Source organism: Thrips palmi, unplaced genomic scaffold (genome assembly GCF_012932325.1).
Source record: "Thrips palmi isolate BJ-2018 unplaced genomic scaffold, TpBJ-2018v1 HiC_scaffold_4, whole genome shotgun sequence".
In the NCBI taxonomy this organism is placed as follows: Eukaryota; Metazoa; Arthropoda; class Insecta; order Thysanoptera; family Thripidae; genus Thrips; species Thrips palmi.
The window spans coordinates 14,520,132-14,537,850 of NW_023144631.1; the positions used below are offsets into that span (position 1 = coordinate 14,520,132).

At 38.5% G+C, this 17,719-nt stretch overlaps 3 protein-coding genes across 3 annotated transcripts; 1 reads left to right on the forward strand and 2 right to left on the reverse strand.

The window, feature by feature from the left end:
• Positions 1-5,997: 5,997 nt before the first annotated feature.
• LOC117649908 lies at positions 5,998-9,039 on the forward strand. Its single transcript, XM_034393093.1, has 2 exons — positions 5,998-6,015; positions 6,595-9,039. Exons 1-2 carry the CDS (start codon positions 5,998-6,000, stop codon positions 9,037-9,039), a joined length of 2,463 nt encoding a protein of 820 aa, XP_034248984.1.
• Positions 9,040-9,195: 156 nt separating this feature from the next.
• LOC117649270 lies at positions 9,196-15,299 on the reverse strand. Its single transcript, XM_034391874.1, has 16 exons — positions 15,115-15,299; positions 14,789-15,034; positions 13,893-14,717; positions 13,553-13,805; positions 13,339-13,475; positions 13,058-13,222; positions 12,836-12,963; positions 12,540-12,714; positions 12,364-12,462; positions 12,090-12,278; positions 11,834-12,008; positions 11,227-11,758; positions 11,017-11,149; positions 10,659-10,928; positions 10,290-10,575; positions 9,196-10,203 (listed from the first exon to the last, which is right to left on the reverse strand). Exons 1-16 carry the CDS (start codon positions 15,187-15,189, stop codon positions 9,332-9,334), a joined length of 4,560 nt encoding a protein of 1,519 aa, XP_034247765.1. The 5' UTR covers positions 15,190-15,299; the 3' UTR covers positions 9,196-9,331.
• Positions 15,300-15,640: 341 nt separating this feature from the next.
• Positions 15,641-17,683, reverse strand: LOC117649413. The gene is made up of 4 exons (XM_034392194.1): positions 17,436-17,683; positions 17,129-17,354; positions 16,156-17,009; positions 15,641-16,061 (listed from the first exon to the last, which is right to left on the reverse strand). The coding sequence occupies exons 1-4, from the start codon at positions 17,625-17,627 to the stop codon at positions 15,798-15,800; spliced, it is 1,536 nt and encodes a 511-aa protein (XP_034248085.1). The 5' UTR covers positions 17,628-17,683; the 3' UTR covers positions 15,641-15,797.
• Positions 17,684-17,719: the final 36 nt, after the last annotated feature.

The following is a 17,719-nucleotide window of genomic DNA, read 5'->3' on the forward strand; positions in this document are numbered from 1 at the left end:
GCTTTCGGTTTGTTATGAAAACTTGACTTTACAAATCAGGCCAAAGTGGCCCTAGTGTTGGGTGTGTTTTTAAAATTTTAAGTACAATGTTTCTCAACGTACATTTTTGCAAGACAAATGGGTCCTGTTTCAGAATGGAAATAGTGATGTAAGTAACTCCTTGAATATCTAATAAATTTTCTTTTTGGGAGCAAAATTCTGCTATGTGAACAAGTTACTCAATTTTATTTTGATATTTCAGAGTAGAACAGCAGACAAATTACTCTCAGAAAAAACTCTTCTTAAATCTATCTACCCAAAATTTTACTTTTTATAAACATCTGGTTCCTAAGTTAATGCTTTGGGAACTTTTTTGTTATGCAGCCAACAGGTAAAATAACTTTTGGATGCTTGAGCGCACAAAGCTGTCTTCTTAAATTTGTATTCAATGCCTTACATTGTTCTCCATTTTTCTCCCCAAACTAATACTATTTTTGTTTTCCATTCAGGATGAAAACAATGATGTCATTCTAAATGCATGGGCAACTCTCAAGGAATCCAAACCATCAGCGCTGCAATTATTAGAAGGATCTGCTCTTGGTCACAGGCTTTATTTTATACTAATGATTTTGTTAGCTGGTGTGACATATTGTCAGCATCTACTTCCTTGTGGTTTAGTCAAGTGGGTTTGGGCTGCTTTAAACAAAATCTCCAAAAGGCAAATTAATAAAATTTATTGCTGATTTTTTTGAATTCCTAGGTGAACCCTGATCAACAAGCTGTAGCATTTTGTACAAGGGGGGCTCACTATCATACCAATTTTTTGAATATGGCTCAAAACACTTTGATGAAAACTTTGTGAGTTGCTTGAAATTCTGAGGTACTGTATACATTTATAATAAGTTATTATTATTATTATTATTATTTTTTGTTGATTTCCAGCCCAAAGAAAATGATGTCAAAGTTTACTGTAAAAATCCTGCATCTGTTGGGAAACCACAGGATGTGTGTGACCCAGCTGATTTTTGTCAAGTTCGAAGCATTTTTCCTAATCTGAACCTTTACAGAGAACAGAAGCTCATGGATTTATTAGAGGAAGCAGTGAATTTCTGGAATAGTTCCCTTTAAAATGTAATTTTAATCAGTGATTTGGCCTTAAATCAGTGCCTGTGCACCCAACCACTTCACAATATGTGATAATTTTTCAACAGGGGTTTTAGTGTCACAGACTACACTTCCAGCCCAATTGTTTCAGCAAGTGGTGATTACTTGCTCAATATTGCATTCCTGTATTGTTTGTGGGGCCATAATTCTGCAGCTGCTAAAACTTTCCAAGTCTGTTGTACATTTGCAAGAAAAATGTCTTTTGGGTGACTTATTTATTCAAGGTTTTAGTTTTTGATGATGTTGTTTGATATTCTTCTGTTACTTTCAAACTAATTATTTTCTCAATTCTGTTTCAGCTTTGTCAGGTTTGATGAGTACTATTTAAGTCAGTAAAGAGTGTATTTTAGAAGCTGAAAACGTTTTGGAAAATTTAAAAGATCATCCCAAAATAAGTTTCTTTAATAAAGTCTACTGCACAAATAGAGCATTCCAGGCACTAAGGACTGGTTCCTTCTCAGAAGGTTCTAAGGCATTAGAGAATATTATCGGTTGTGTTCCCACACCATCTACTCAATGGTGCTATGCCTTTGCTAAGACTTTGGAGGCATCTTATCAATTTCTCCCCCCATCAAAGCATCCTAGTTCTCATCGTAGTTCTAAAAAGGGTGGAAGTGATTTAGTTCTTAGGGGTTTTCGCTGCATCTTACAGAATATTCAGGATAGGAGACTTTCGCAATCACCTGTAACTTTTGCTGCTGTGGTCCATCATGCACTCTGTTCTTCATTGTGGATTGGTAGATATTATCTACATCGACACATGCCTAGAGAAGCAAGATGTACCTAGCAGCTGAATTAGTTCTTGCTCTCAAGCTGGGACTTGCAACAAGGTGTGTGGCAATAATGCTTTCTTTTCATCATTTTTTTTTTTTAAACTCTCAATTTACTGGTGTGATAAATTTTCCAGAGCCGCAGAATTTATTTGTCAACTGGCTTTGGTAGACTTATTGACTGAAAATGTAGATGAAGCTGTGGCAAAGGTATCAGATCTGAAATGTATTTTAGATGATAAATACATTCCTTCTGAAGATAATGATAGGTAAGGAATTTTTTTTTTTTTTTGCTTACCTCAAAAAAATTTTGGGAATTTAATAATTTTAATAATCTGCTTTCTTTTCTTTTTCAGGGTGACAGTACTTTTCAATTGGATGAGGCAATTTCCCCAAAAAAACTACTGCCGGACCCCAAACATACTGATACTCTTGGGTGCAGTCCTGCTCTAGAAAAGAATAAAAATTTTGAAATCCCTACTTCTAAACATATTTTATCTTGCAAGTGTTACATGTGCAGTAATGTTTTGTTCAGATTGTGTGGTTGATGTTTGGCCGCATACAAGCTAAGTTTTATGCACTTCGCTTTTTTGTACACGAGTCTCATGCAACTTACAAACAAATTGTAAGATCTTGTCCCTTGCCTCTCCTTTGCATGTTTATTGGTCTTTTGACATGTAATCTATTTTTTGCTTTTAAATTTTTTCAGTTTAAATCTGCTGTTTTGACTGTCAAAAGGCTTTGTGCAAATGCACTATCACAAGGACCCTTTTTTACAGCAGCACCAGCTGACATCAGCTTTAATTGGTGCAAAACTTGATTTTGTTGATATGCTTGTTATGTATGGGAAGGACAAAGATGCTCATAGAGAAAATGAGCGTATTTTTAGTCTACTAAAAAATTTTGTTCACTGATGAAAAAAACCTGACAGTGGACACAAAGGGCAGCGAATCTGCATCACTGAGATTTCAGAACAGGCTAAAGAAAAGGCCAAGTGTAAGTAGACAAGCTACAAGTAATACATTTATGCCTGAGACATCCCTTTTTGTCAACTGACTTAACATTTTATTTGTTTTTTTCAGCTCCACGAGTTCTTAAGACGACACCTAAAGCTAACATAAGTCCAAAAACCCTCACCACACATTTTCATTGATAAGACCCCTGAGGCAAAGGAGCTTCCCATCACACCGGTTGGGCCAGGAAAGAGAAGACCACCATTACAAAACTAATTAAAGCTCCCCAAACATCATTTGAAGCCATTAACTGATAAGCAGTTCTATTCTCCAAAAGTCCTAGAGATCTTGAAAATCTCATTTGGGAGTGATGATGATAGTGATATTTTTGTCACTGTGCCTTCAAAGGAAAATGTTTCGCATACTCCCCACAGACTGGAGAAGGCATCTTGTAACAAACAAGACTTTATTGAGGAGGCTTCTGTCTCCAGTTGTCTTCCTGGCGGTCAGGAAACACAAGCAGATGGTATCAAGAATGTCCAAGCCAAGAAGTTATCAAAAGTAGTACAATCATCGAAGTCAAAGGCTGTGAGTGATGAAATTTTTATTGTAAGTGAAAAGTCTTCATTTTAAAGCAGCCTACCAAATCATTACCTGTTGCGAAACCTCCACCATCTGAACGTAGGATTTCCAAAACATTCCCAAACTGCTGAGAAATCTTCTCGAAGGGTACCTGCCTCAGTTCCCAAGGTGAGGGCTTCAGGAACTGACCGTGTGCCACCTAGTAAGGAAATCAAAGTATCTGTGAAAGAAACTACCAAAAAAACTGAAACCAGGCTAGATCATTGCCACCTAGGGGCAACTTTAAATGCATGAAGACATAAACGTCAGAAGCAAAGGAAGGAAATTCAAATGGTACGGATCGCATAAAGTTGAGTAAAGCATTTACAGATGTTTCAGAGGGGAATGCACGCCAAACCCGGCAACGAAAGCATTTATAGTTGTTTGTCTAAAATTTTTCATTTTTCTAAATTTAAATTTGATGGCTTTTTATGATGAAAGACTGTTTTTTACTTATATATTGTGTGTTTTGTCTTGGTTTTTTTAAAATGAAAAATTGTAATTTCAAGAAATCAATTTTTAAGTGGTTTAGTTACATTTCTCTTATAAAAAAAAATGAATAAATGAATGATTCTCATAAGCTTTATTGCAAGTTTTTTTAGCATACACACAAGGGAAAACTAAGTGGGTTAAAGTACATAATGCCTATTGTAGCAGTTGCCACGAAAGGCGATCAATTCAGACTTGGGAGGAACACCATGATCTTACCGACTGAAGCCGTAAGTGAACATAAGACGCCGTTAAAACTTTAATGAGACGACACACATGGTTGGAGCTCCTTGCACAAACTTTCAAATGGGTTTTCAAGCTGGGGGAAAAAGATTTCTCTGACGGTCTAACACAGACTTCAACACAGCTATGCACACCTTTTGGGTTAAAGCGTTCTCTCTTCGGGAGAAAACATCATACTTCATGTCAGGTGATGCAACTCTCAGTCCTATTTTTAAATGGTAATCAGCCAGCACACACACTTCCACAACACCTTGGGATGGATAAACAAATCCGCCACATGTCTTTCGTAATAGGACTAAAGTTGGGTTGTCTTGAACATATGACATCTGAAGACCTTCGATGCACTGGTTGCACTGGAGTACATCTGCAACTCTCTTCACAGTGTGAACTAAAACTAGTTGAGAAGCTCTAAATCGCTGCAGCTCATTTTGGAGAAGGATGGGGTAAAAGTGAGGGATTGAGGTAGAGATGGAGTGTTCTCGGGTTTAAAGACGGGACGGTTTATTTCCAGTCCACTTTTCCCGAGCATTGGCTACGTCCTGGCTATCCAACCACCAATAGCTCTCTACTCTCACAATTTATCTGACAAAGAAACCCTTCTTCTTGTAGCAATAAAGCATAGGTGTTGGCGAACTTGATGGCAGAGGGACGATCTCCCAGTTGAGTCTGCACCGGATCGCCAAAATCAACAGTTCCAGACCTTTCATTTTTAGTTCAGCAATTAAATTTTAAAGGCATTTTCTTCACCAGCTCCAATAGAGTCAGCAGATTCATAAAAAAGCAAACAAATGGTGCTTTGCAATTGGTTGCAAATATGCCCTGACCTGCCCTATCTTTAAAACAAACAAATAGTTTAAACAGTCAACAATGGCCCTTTTCCATTCAGGAGTCACTTCTTTGTTAAAAGGACCACAGTCAAAAATTTGTAGTAGTTTAGTGATTGTTCGATAAACCACAGTTGACTCACTTCCAGAAAACTGGGGCAGCTGTAGGGATTTACCACAACACTCAATTGAATTGGGAACATCCTCAGTAAATAATTTGGGGAAAACAATCTTTTTCGCATTAAACTCTTATCCCCGTACCATGTAGCTGTTTGATCAAGTTGTTCTGAGCTTCCTGCCTGAGTTTCTTGAACTTTAACCAACTCAGTAAAATATTTCCAGCTTATGGCGCCCCCTCTCTCATCTACCATGAGACCCCCTGATGCCCAAGTGTGCCTCAAAAGGTCGACAATACTATGTGGATCAAAAAGCACATGAACATTAACAAGACCATCCGCTGGGTGAGGAAATGCAGTATTAGGACTAGGCAATTCCTCAAAGGAAATGCCCCGGCTTTCAACTGTTTGCCTGCTGCTCACACTTGCGTCAATGACAACAGCCACAACCATACTGCCCATGTTATAGACTCTCCACAACATTCTAATAGTACATTTGCTCTCTCTTCAGTGATAGAGTATCAATTAAAAAGTACGCCAAAGGAATTTCCATTTCTTTTTACCATCCATGGGTACAAGCATGAAGAAAAGAGCACTTTGAGCAAGTGGTAATTTTCACTATAGTTCTGTACTTCTAGATCACCTGTGGTTCCATAATCAATGTGGCCCCTTATTTCAGTTTCATCACACGAAGAGGTTGCGAAAAGGTCTACTCTCCCATGATTACGCATGTATTTAAATATGTATGCTCAGTTTTCTGTACTTCATCCTTCAGCATGAGGAAAGCTTCACTGCTCCAGCCAGGTAGTCCAAGGCCATATTGTACCAGGTTCTTGATATGGATGGAGTTGGCATGGTAAGTAATACAGTTCTTTAATCATGTGATAGGCTTCAACAGAATAAAATAGTAAAGTCTTGGCGAAAGCTTTCATTAGAGGCGGACACTTCCCCCTCTTCTTCGATGCTTTTCGGTCATGTACTAGAGGTTCGTTGAGAGAATGCACTAAGAGCGCTCTTATGGCACTGAGGCTCTACTGTAAGGAGGTCTTGAGTCTCAAGATACTAACGACCTCTGCAAGGGTATTGGGGGTTATTTTTGATGCAGGTTCTGGACTTCTTCTTCTTGCCTCTGCCTCAGTAATTGATGTAGAGCCCATAGAGGCTTTTTGTTTTCACAGGCTTTAGCCATTTCTCAATGGTTCTCATATTTTTCCTGATTATTACTTTAATCTTATGTATTCATTACCAAACTTTATTTGAATAAATTATTGTAAGCTCGATTAAATCTTCTCTTGAGGCATTTATCAATTGTAAGTTGTTCTAATAAGATGAGGTATTTCACTCCAGTTTGTGAGCAGCTCTTCAGGTATTTTTAAATTTTACCACATTTATTTGTTCAAACAACAATCAAGACATCATCTAACACTGCAGATAGATATGGCAGGTCACAGATGATGTCATTGATTGTGAAGACTTGGATGTGGTAGAAATTTCAACTAATGCTGAAGGAGCTGCCTCACAAACTGGAGTGAAATACGCTCATCTTATTAAGCAACTTACAATTGATAAAAATGCCTCAAGAGAAGATTTAATCGAGCAATACAATAATTTATTCAAAGAAAGGATGGTAATGAAGAAAAAGATTAAAGTAATAAAGAGGAAAAATATGAGAACCATTGAGAAAATGGCTAAAGCCTGTGAAAACAAAAAAGCCTCTATGGGCTCTACATCAATTACTGAGGCAGAGGCAAAGAAGAAGAAGTCAGAACCTGCATCAAAAATAACCCCCAATACCCTTGCAGAGGTCGTTATGTATCTTGAGACTCAAGACCTCCTTACAAGTAGAGCCATCAGTGTCATAAGAGCGCTCTTAGGTCATTCTCTCAACGAACCTCTAGTACATGACCGAAAAGCATCGAAAGAAGAGGGGGAAGTGTCGCCTCTAATGAAAGCTTTCGCCAAGACTTTACTATTTTATTCTGTTGAAGCCTATCACATGATTAAAGAACTGTATTACTTACCAATGCCAACTCCATCCATATCAAGAACCTGGTACAATATGGGCCTTGGACTACCTGGCTGGAGCAGTGAAGCTTTCCTCATGCTGAAGGATGAAGTACAGAAAACTGAGCATACATATTTAAATACATGCGTAATCATGGGAGAGTATGACCTTTTCGCAACCTCTTCGTGTGATGAAACTGAAATAAGGGGCCACATTGATTATGGAACCACAGGTGATCTAGAAGTACAGAACTATAGTGAAAATTTACCACTTGCTCAAAGTGCTCTTTTCTTCATGCTTGTACCCATGGATGGTAAAAAGAAATGGAAAATTCCTTTGGCGTACTTTTTAATTGATACTCTATCACCTGAAGAGAGAGCAAATGTACTATTAGAATGTTTGTGGAGAGTCTATAACATGGGCAGTATGGTTGTGGCTGTTGTCATTGACGCAAGTGTGAGCAGCAGGCAAACAGTTGAAAGCCTGGGCATTTCCTTTGAGGAATTGCCTAGTCCTAATACTGCATTTCCTCACCCAGCGGATGGTCTTGTTAATGTTCATGTGCTTTTTGATCCACATAGTATTGTCGACCTTTTGAGGCACACTTGGGCATCAGTGGGTCTCATGGTAGATGAGAGAGGTGGCGCCATAAGCTGGAAATATTTTACTGAGTTGGTTAAAGTTCAAGAAACTCAGGCAGGAAGCTCAGAACAACTTGATCAAACAGCTACATGGTACTGGGATAAGAGTTTAATGCGAAAAAGATTGATTTCCCAATTATTTACTGAGGATGTTGCCAATTCAATTGAGTGTTGTGGTAAATCCCTACAGCTGCCCCAGTTTTCTGGAAGTGAGTCAACTGTGTTGTTTATCAGAACAATCACTAAACTACTACAAATTTTTGACTGTGGTCCTTTGAACAAAGAAGTGACTCCTGAATGGAAAAGGACCATTGTTGACTGTTTAAACTATTTGTTTGTTTTAAGAGATAGGACAGGTCAGGGCATATTTGCAACCAATTGCAAAGCACCATTTGTTTGCTTTTATATGAATCTGCTGACTCTATTGGAGCTGGTGAAGAAAGTGCCTTTAAATTCAATTGCTGAACTAAATATGAATGGTCTGGAACTGTTGATTTTGGCGATCCGGTGCAGACTCAACTGGGAAGATCGTCCCTCTGCCATCAAGTTCGCCAACACCTATGCTTTATTGCTACAAGAAGAAGGGTTGTCTTTGTCAGATAATATTGTGAGAGTAGAGAGCTATTGGTGGTTGGATAGCCAGGACGTAGCCAATGCTCGGAAGAGTGGACTGGAAATAAACCGTCCCGTCTTTAAACCTGAGAACACTCCATCTCTACCTCAATCCCTCACTTTTTACCCCATCCTTCTCCAAAATGAGCTGCAGCGATTTAGAGCTTCTCAACTAGTTTTAGTTCACACTGTGAAGAGAGTTGCAGATGTACTCCAGTGCAACCAGTGCATCGAAGGTCTTCAGATGTCATATGTTCAAGACAACCCAACTTTAGTCCTATTACGAAAGACATGTGGCGGATTTGTTTATCCATCCCAAGGTGTTGTGGAAGTGTGTGTGCTGGCTGATTACCATTTAAAAATAGGACTGAGAGTTGCATCACCTGACATGAAGTATGATGTTTTCTCCCGAAGAGAGAACGCTTTAATCCAAAGTGTGTGCATAGCTGTGTTGAAGTCTGTGTTAGACCGTCAGAGAAATCTATTTCCTCAGCTTGACAACCATTTGAAAGTTTGTGCAAGGAGCTCCAACCATGTGTGTCGTCTCATTAAAGTTTTAACGGCGTCTTATGTTCACTTACGGCTTCAGTCGGTAAGATCATGGTGTTCCTCCCAAGTCTGAATTGATCGCCTTTCGTGGCAACTGCTACAATAGGCATTATGTACTTTAAGCCAACTTAGTTTTCCCTTGTGTGTATGCTAAATAAAACTTGCAATAAAGCTTATGAGAATCATTCATTTATTTTTTATAAAGAGAAATGTAACTAAACCACTTAAAAATTGATTTCTTGAAATTACAATTTTTCATTTTAAAAATACCAAGACAACACACACAATATATAAGTAAAAAACAGTCTTTCATCATAAAAAGCCATCAATTAACTTTAGAAAAATGAAACATTTTAGACAAACAACTATAAATGCTTTCGTTGCCGGGTTTGGCGTGCATTCCCCTCTGAAACATCTGTAAATGCTTTACTCAACTTTATGCGATCCGTACCATTTGAATTTCCTTCCTTTGCTTCTGACGTTGATGTCTTCATGCATTTAATGTTGCCCCTAGGTGGCAATGATCTAGCACTGGTTTCAGTTTTTTTGGTAGTTTCTTTCACAGATACTTTGATTTCCTTACTAGGTGGCACACGGTCAGTTCCTGAAGCCCTCACCTTGGGAACTGAGGCAGGTACCCTTCGAGAAGATTTCTCAGCAGTTGGCAATGTTTTGGAAGTCCTACGTTCAGATGGTGGAGGTTTCGCAACAGGTAATGATTTGGTAGGCTGCTTTAAAGATGAAGACTTTTCACTTACAATAAAAGTTTCATCACTCACAGCCTTTGACTTCGATGATTGTACTACTTTTGATAACTTCTTGGCTTGGACATTCTTGATACCATCTGCTTGTGTTTCCTGACCGCCAGGAAGACAACTGGAGACAGAAGCCTCCTCAATAAAGTCTTGTTTGTTACAAGATGCCTTCTCCAGTCTGTGGGGAGTATGCGAAACATTTTCCTTTGAAGGCACAGTGACAAAAATATCACTATCATCATCACTACCAATGAGATTTTCAAGATCTCTAGAGACTTTTGGAGAATAGAACTGCTTATCAGTTAATGGCTTCAAATGATGATTGGGAGCTTTAATTAGTTGTTGTAATGGTGGTCTTCTCTTTCCTGGCCCAACCGGTGTGATGGGAAGCTCCTTTGCCTCAGGGGTCTTATCAATGAAAATGTGTGGTGAGGTTCTTGGACTTATGTTAGCTTTAGGTGTCGTCTTAAGAACTCGTGGAGCTGAAAAATACAAATAAAATGTTAAGTCAGTTGACAAAAGGCATGTCTCAGGCATAAATGTATTACTTAGTAGCTTGTCTACTTACACTTGGCCTTTTCTTTAGCCTGTTCTGAAATCTCAGTGATGCAGATTCGCTGCTCCTTTGTGTCCACTGTCAGGTTATTTTCATCAGTGAACAAATTATTTAGTAGACTAAAAATACGCTCATTTTCTCTATGAGCATCTTTGTCCTTCCCATACATAACAAGCATATCAACAAAATCAAGTTTTGCACCAATTAAAGCTGATGTCAGCTGGTGCTGCTGTAAAAAGGCTCCTTGTGATAGTGCATTTGCACAAAGCCTTTTGACAGTCAAATCAGCAGATTTAAACTGAAAAATTAAGAGCAAAAACTAGATTACATGTCAATAAGACCAATAAACATGCAAAGGAGAGGCAAGGCACAAGATCTTACAATTTGTTTGTAAGTTGCATGAGACTCGTGTACAAAAAAGCGAAGTGCATAAATCTTAGCTTGTATGCGGCCAAACATCAACCACACAATCTGAACAGAGACATTACTGCACATGTAACACTTGCAAGATAAACTATGTTTAGAAGTAGGGATTTCAAAATTTTCATTCTTTTCTAGAGCAGGACTGCACCCAAGAGTATCAGTATGTTTGGGATCCGGCAGTAGTTTGTTTGGAGAAATTGCCTCATCCAATTGAAAAGTACTGTCACCCTGAAAAAGAAAAGAAAGCAGATTATTAAAGTTATTAAATTCCCAAAATTTTATTTGAGGTAAGCAAAAAAAAAAAAATATTCCTTACACTATCATTATCTTCAGAAGGAATGTATTTATCATCTAAAATACATTTCAGATCTGATACCTTTGCCACAGCTTCATCTACATTTTCAGTCAATAAGTCTACCAAAGCCAGTTGACAAATAAATTCTGCGGCTCTGGAAAATTTATCACACCAGTAAATTGAGAGTTTAAAAAAAAAAACTGATGAAAAGAAAGCATTATTGCCACACACCTTGTTGCAAGTCCCAGCTTGAGAGCAAGAACTAATTCAGCTGCTAGGTAGCATCTTGCTTCTCTAGGCATGTGTCGATGTAGATAATATCTACCAATCCACAATGAAGAACAGAGTGCATGATGGACCACAGCAGCAAAAGTTACAGGTGATTGCGAAAGTCTCCTATCCTGAATATTCTGTAAGATGCAGCGTAAACCACTAAGAACTAAATCACTTCCACCCTTTTTAGAACTACGATGAGAACTAGGATGCTTTGATGAGGGGAGAAATTGATAAGATGCCTCCAAAGTCTTAGCAAAGGCATAGCACCATTGAGTAGATGGTGTGGGAACACAACCGATAATATTCTCTAATGCCTTAGAACCTTCTGAGAAGGAACCAGTCCTTAGTGCCTGGAATGCTCTACTTGTGCAGTAGACTTTATTAAAGTAACTTATTTTGGGATGATCTTTTAAATTTTCCAAAACGTTTTCAGCTTCTAAAATACACTCTTTACTGACTTCAATAGTACTCATCAAACCTGACAAAGCTGAAACAGAATTGAGTAAATAATTAGATTGAAAGTAACAGAAGAATATCAAACAACATCATCAAAAACTCAAACCTTGAATCAATAAGTCATCCAAAGACATTTTTCTTGCAAATGTACAACAGACTTGGAAAGTTTTAGCAGCTGCAGAATTATGGCCCCACAAACAATACAGGAATGCAATATTGAGCAAGTAATCACCACTTGCTGCAACAATTGGGCTGGAAGTGTAGTCTGTGACACTCAAACCCTGTTGAAAAATTATCACATATTGTAGAAGTGGTTAGGTGCACAGGCACTGATTTAAGGCCAAATCACTGATTAAAATTACATTTTCAAGGGAACTATTCCAGAAATTCACTGCTTCCTCTAATAAATCCATGAGCTTCTGTTCTCTGTGAAGGTTCAGATTAGGAAAACTGCTTCGAACTTGACAAAAATCAGCTGGGTCACACACATCCTGTGGTTTCCTAACAGATGCAGGATTTGTACAGTAAGCTTTGACATCATTTACTTTGGTCTGGAAATCAACAAATAATAATAATAATAATAATAATAACATTATTATAAATGTATACAGTACCTCAGAATTTCAAGCAACTCACAAAGTTTTCATCAAAGTGTTTTTGAGCCATATTCAAAAACTTGGTATGATAGTGAGCCCCCATTGCACAAAATGCTACAGCTTGTTGATCAGGCTTCACCTAGGAATTCAAAAAAAATCAGCAATAATTCTATTAATTTGCCTTTAGGAGATTTTGTTTAAAGCAGCCCAACCTACTTGACTAAACCACAAGGAAGTAGATGCTGACAATATGTCACACCAGCTAACAAAATCATTAGTATAAAATAAAGCCTGTGACGCAAGAGCAGATCCTTCTAATAATTGCAGCGCTGATGGTTTGGATTCCTTGAGAGTTGCCCATGCATTTAGAATGACATCAGTTGTTTTCATCCTGAATGGAAAACAGTAAAGTAGTATTAGTTTGGTGAGAAACATGGAGAACAATGTAAGGCATTGAATACAAATTGAAGAAGACAGCTTTAGTGCGCTCAAGCATCCAAGAGTTATTTTACCTGTTGGCTGCATAACAAGAAAGTTCCCAAAGCATTAACTTAGGAACCAGATGTTTATAAAATGTAAATTGTGGGTAGATAGATTTAAGAAGAGTTTTGTCTGAGAGTAATTTGTCTGCTGTTCTACTCTGAAATATCAAAATAAAATTGAGTAACTTGTTCACATAGCAGAATTTTGCTCCCAAAATGAAAATTTATTAGATATTCAAGGAGTGTACTTACATCACTATTTCCATTCTGAAGCAGGACCCATTTGTCTTGCAAAAATGTACGTTGAGAAACATTGTACTTAAATTGTAAAATCACACCCAACACTAGGGCCACTTTGGCCTGATTTGTGAAAGTCAAGTTTTCATAACAAACCGAAAGCCTTAACAGAATGGAAGACTATGGAAGGAAACAAACAATAACATTAAGACCAATCAGTACTAATTAAAATGTTATTCAGTTGTGAAAATTAGTTTCAATACTAAAACATTTTGGGACAATGAGCCGATCTTTACCAGTCTTTGGGCATTTGTCATGGTGATTTCTTTATCAACTGTAAACAAATATCTTGTGAGCCACTCTAAGAATGTTAAACCATATTTCCAATTACTTGTAGAAAAGCATGTGAGTCCTAAATTGTAATACAAATCACCTAAAACAACAAATACCAAGGTTACGAAACAGGTAAACACCTTTAATGAGATTGAAATTAAGGATAAGCGTACTTACACAATGAGGCTTTAAGTAATTGCTCCTTAACACACTTCCCTTCTGATGCCTTGGTTATAATTAGTTCCAGATTATCACAGCTATCTTTCACCAGAGGTAAGACTTCTGACCATTCCTCCACATCCTTCTTACAATCAAAGCAAAGTGAAACAAATTTTTTGAGACTTTTAAATGCTAGAACTGAATCGCCTGTATATGGGCACACACTTCCATCTTCCGCAGTACAAGATGAGTGGCAAAATGACAGAAGCGACTGAAACAGAAAAGAAAAATATGTTAAATGAAATCAGTTCAAAATAAGATAATCAAAACATGTATATGACTTTGGCTCCTTTCTTACCTCAGATAAATAATGTGCAAACTGACCAATGGAAGAAAGTACTGCAAGGCTGAAAATTTTTTTTAAGTCTATTGATTTGGTTAGCTGGTCCATAGATGAAAAGAGACAACCACCAAAATGTACAACCCATGTAAATGACGACCGCATTGGTACTTTTTCATTTTTCAATATTTCTATCAAAGCCTGCATCTCACTGATGAAGGTACTTTCTTCAGGCGGGAGGTTGGTTGAGAAGTGGAAAATATTAAAAAGTCTTGAAATCACTTTGAAGCATTTCATGTGATAAGAATTATCATCAAAGCATGATGCAACAAATTTGGACATATCTAATAGAGTACAATGTGCATTTGCTGTGTTGCCTGCTTTCAAATCTACTGTCATGAGCCGTATCAGCGATGGTACAAGTTTTGAGAAGACCTTGTCGTTGTCACCACCCCGATCAGCAACCTTTACATGGTTTGTTTCAGAAAACAGTGAGAGCTTTCCTGACATAGCTCTTATAAAGGTAGAAATTTGTTTAGCATTATTCACATGCAGCTTTTCATACTTATAGGTCATACTTCCCATTAAATACAGGATATATATGAGATCACAATATTTAGCAAGAGAACTGACTCGTAGCATGAGATCCCACAGATTTAGTGGGGACAATTCACTCATGTGTCCTTCTTTATACACACTGTCGTTTACAGAAATCAACAAGTTGTACAGAATGACAACGCACTGGTCCATCTTCTTCATATCGACACGAGAAAAAGAAGAAGACATTTTCTCTAGAATTGGTAAAAACACATTCAGTATTTTCACCGCAGAGTGAATGTCGTTCTGAAATATAAAAGGGTGACAATCAAGAAAAATAAATGACTGATGTTAAGAAAATCTAAGAAGTTGCTTACACTTTTCTGAAACCTGCAGAGAATAGTTAAAATTGACTGTACTGTTCGAGGATTCGAATCAATTTTAACTTCAGCAGCAGTGTCAGATAAAATGGATTGGGCGCAATATAGTGCAAGTTGCACGATTTCATCATTTTTGGAGAGAATAGGTTCAGAATTGCCATTTCTTTTCATGACAGTTAAATTGGAGATTCGACACATGAGTCGATGTGCCATTCCAGAGCAGCCTCGCCCCTTCACAGCAGCCTAAAAAGTAAAATAAATGGTTTAAATTAGGAGTCAATAACAAGCAATCCCAAAAATCGTGGGTTAGGGTCCCATTGTACCTTCACTTCGGTAAAAATGTTAGAAACATCGCCACTGTCTAACTTCTTCAGAAGAGCTTCGGGAGCCATATTCATTATTTCGTAGATGAAAATGAACACAACATAATATCTCAGATACCCCTAATATCCGATGACAAGACAATGTGCCCCTCACTTGGAGCTGTCCGTTAACGAATCGACTGGACTCAAAGCAGTGTTGCCAAGTCCGCCAAGAGAGATTTCCCACGCGACGGCCCAAAATTTCCCATTTTTGCGAGAAATTTCCCATTTTGCCGTTTTTATTGTTTTTACGCCCAAATAATGCCTGTTATTACTTTAAAACGTTCCTTCACCTCTCAATCATTCCCGTGCTCACTTAAACACATGAAAAACTAACTAATTACTAGCTTTTTCGTCGGATGTGGCTGTGTTGGCAACTGTATCAGCGTGTACGGCGCGGTTATTCAAATGTAGGGCGGCAAGAAAAGGTTGAAAAAGACAATAGTGCACAAATAGCTTCAATTATTATTGCTTGGTCATAATCAAAACATAAAAACAAATGAAATAGTGCAACCTAAACAAAATAACACAAATTTTGGGTCATTCCCCAAATCATAAATAATATAAACATCAAAGAAGGAACTTAAAGTTTGAATAATAATGGCACTTATCATGGCACTTATCATGGCACTTATGACTTAGAATTAAGACTTAGATATGTGAGGATACATTTCTTGGTTGTGAAGTTCCAAGTGTTTTTTGGTGACTTCAAAACATGTGCAGTCGATTCCTTTGGCTTTGAAAGCGCACCGAGACACAGAGATAGCATTCATGCAAGCTGAACCAATCCTGTTTCTTTTCTTGCACCGCACATCAGTGACAATTGCAAATACTCTTTCACAGTCGCTGTTCGCGTGGGGCAGGGAGAGCACGCAGCGAGCAAGCTTGGAGAGCTGTGGAAACCGTAGCTGAAACAAAAGGAGACAGACAAGTCAGTCGTGTCGAACGCGAAGCGCGGCAGCGGGGAGTAAGCTTACGGGGAAAGAAAAATCTGCGTCTCACCTCGTCCGATAGAGTCTTCATTTCACCGATATCGGCCCAAGCTTCATCGGGCTGCATTTCCATGAGGCGCTTTTTCTCGGCTTCTGGGATTGCGTTGGGCATTGTACGCCACTCAAAAGCAAGTGCTTCTTCATCGAGCTGTAAGATATCTTTGAATCTTGCAACTAGCAGCCCGAGGTCTCGTATTTCTCTTCGAGACGCGCTGGACAAAGCAACGTTTGGATCCACAAATTTCATTTCATGAAATTGCATATCGTTCAAGGGTGGCAATCTGCTTGCAATGTCCTTTGCTGCAGCTACATAGAAATCAAGACATTTTTGTCGCACCACCTTGAAGCCATCTTTGTACTGTGGAAGTTCCTTCATGAACTTTTCACATTTAGGACCCATGTAGACCTCGTCCAAAGGCAAGTATGCTCGGGGGTCATCTATCTTTGTTGTCAGAATGCGCTCCACATTCTCTGGCATTAGATAATTTTGACACACATCCTTCAGGAGTTCGATTGACTTGTCCCTTAACTTGTGAATCATAACGCTCTTTGATTGGAAAAGGGCGTTGAACTGATTGAAAAAGTTCAAACTGTACTCAATGAAAAGGAAGTAGGCCCTGTTGAATGGGTTCTTTAAGTCATTCATAATCTCAGTAGCAGGTCTCTTTCTGTTTTGTGGCAATGAGGCCTCATCGAATGAAGCGGCCGTGAAAAAGTGAATCAGCACGTCCCACTGCTCCAACATACGCACGACACACTGATGGCGGCAGAGCCACCTGGTTGTGCAAAGTTTCAGTAGTTTATGCTTCTCTGCATTAAAATACTCCTGGAATTCCTCTAGGCCTGCCTGCCGCTTAGCACTACCTAAAACAAAAGAAATGATGTTGCTTTAAAAACAGAAACGAGTCCCCTGCGATTGCGACCGCTTGACCAAACCGTCAGGGAAGTACAAGTTGCAATACACTATAAACCATCCCACCCACCTCCAATGTAGTTGGTTACTCGTGAAATGAGCTCGTCAAGGTGAGGTGGCATTTTCCCGCAAGCAACTTGGGCCGAGCTTGCTGCTGAGTGACAGTTGCATCCCATAAGCATGGCATGGGGGACATCCGCACGCAGTCGCGACCACACCGAATTGTGCTCCCCGGTCATTGTATTTTCGTTGTCAACACCTAATCCAACAATGTTTCTCTTCGGGATCCCTTTATCCTGAAAAATATAAGAAACATAATTTTGTTATAGCACGGCGGTTTAATTAAAGACTTATGTCACAATGTAATTGACATATACCTCAAAACATTTCATGAGTGCTTCATATTGTTTGGCTGCAGAGCAGTCCCTGGCATCCAATGGTACAAGCTCCAGCAAAGCTATGATGGATTTTTTAATTCTAGGGGAGAAATACTTCACCATGACACACATGCTCTTGTGTGCTGTATGGTCTGTGCTTCCATCCATTAATACAGAGAATGGTACTTTCATTATATCTTCTATTATTTCCTCTACTTCCACTTTAGCTATAACATTTTCTATTATGGCTGTGCATTTAGTGCGGCCCAAAGTTACATTCTGTA

Excerpts from the sequence above, each read along its gene's own strand:
- LOC117649270 (XM_034391874.1), bottom strand. The coding sequence starts at position 15,189 with ATGAATATGGCTCCCGAAGCTCTTCTGAAGAAGTTAGACAGTGGCGAT. Across the intron at positions 10,576-10,658 it reads ATGCAACTTACAAACAAATT|TTTAAATCTGCTGATTTGAC; the intron begins GTAAGATCTTGT and ends TTAATTTTTCAG. Across the intron at positions 10,204-10,289 it reads GGCTAAAGAAAAGGCCAAGT|CTCCACGAGTTCTTAAGACG; the intron begins GTAAGTAGACAA and ends TGTATTTTTCAG.
- LOC117649413 (XM_034392194.1), bottom strand. The coding sequence starts at position 17,627 with ATGAAAGTACCATTCTCTGTATTAATGGATGGAAGCACAGACCATACA. Across the intron at positions 17,355-17,435 it reads CACTCATGAAATGTTTTGAG|GATAAAGGGATCCCGAAGAG; the intron begins GTATATGTCAAT and ends TATATTTTTCAG. Across the intron at positions 16,062-16,155 it reads TGAAGACTCTATCGGACGAG|CTACGGTTTCCACAGCTCTC; the intron begins GTGAGACGCAGA and ends CTTTTGTTTCAG.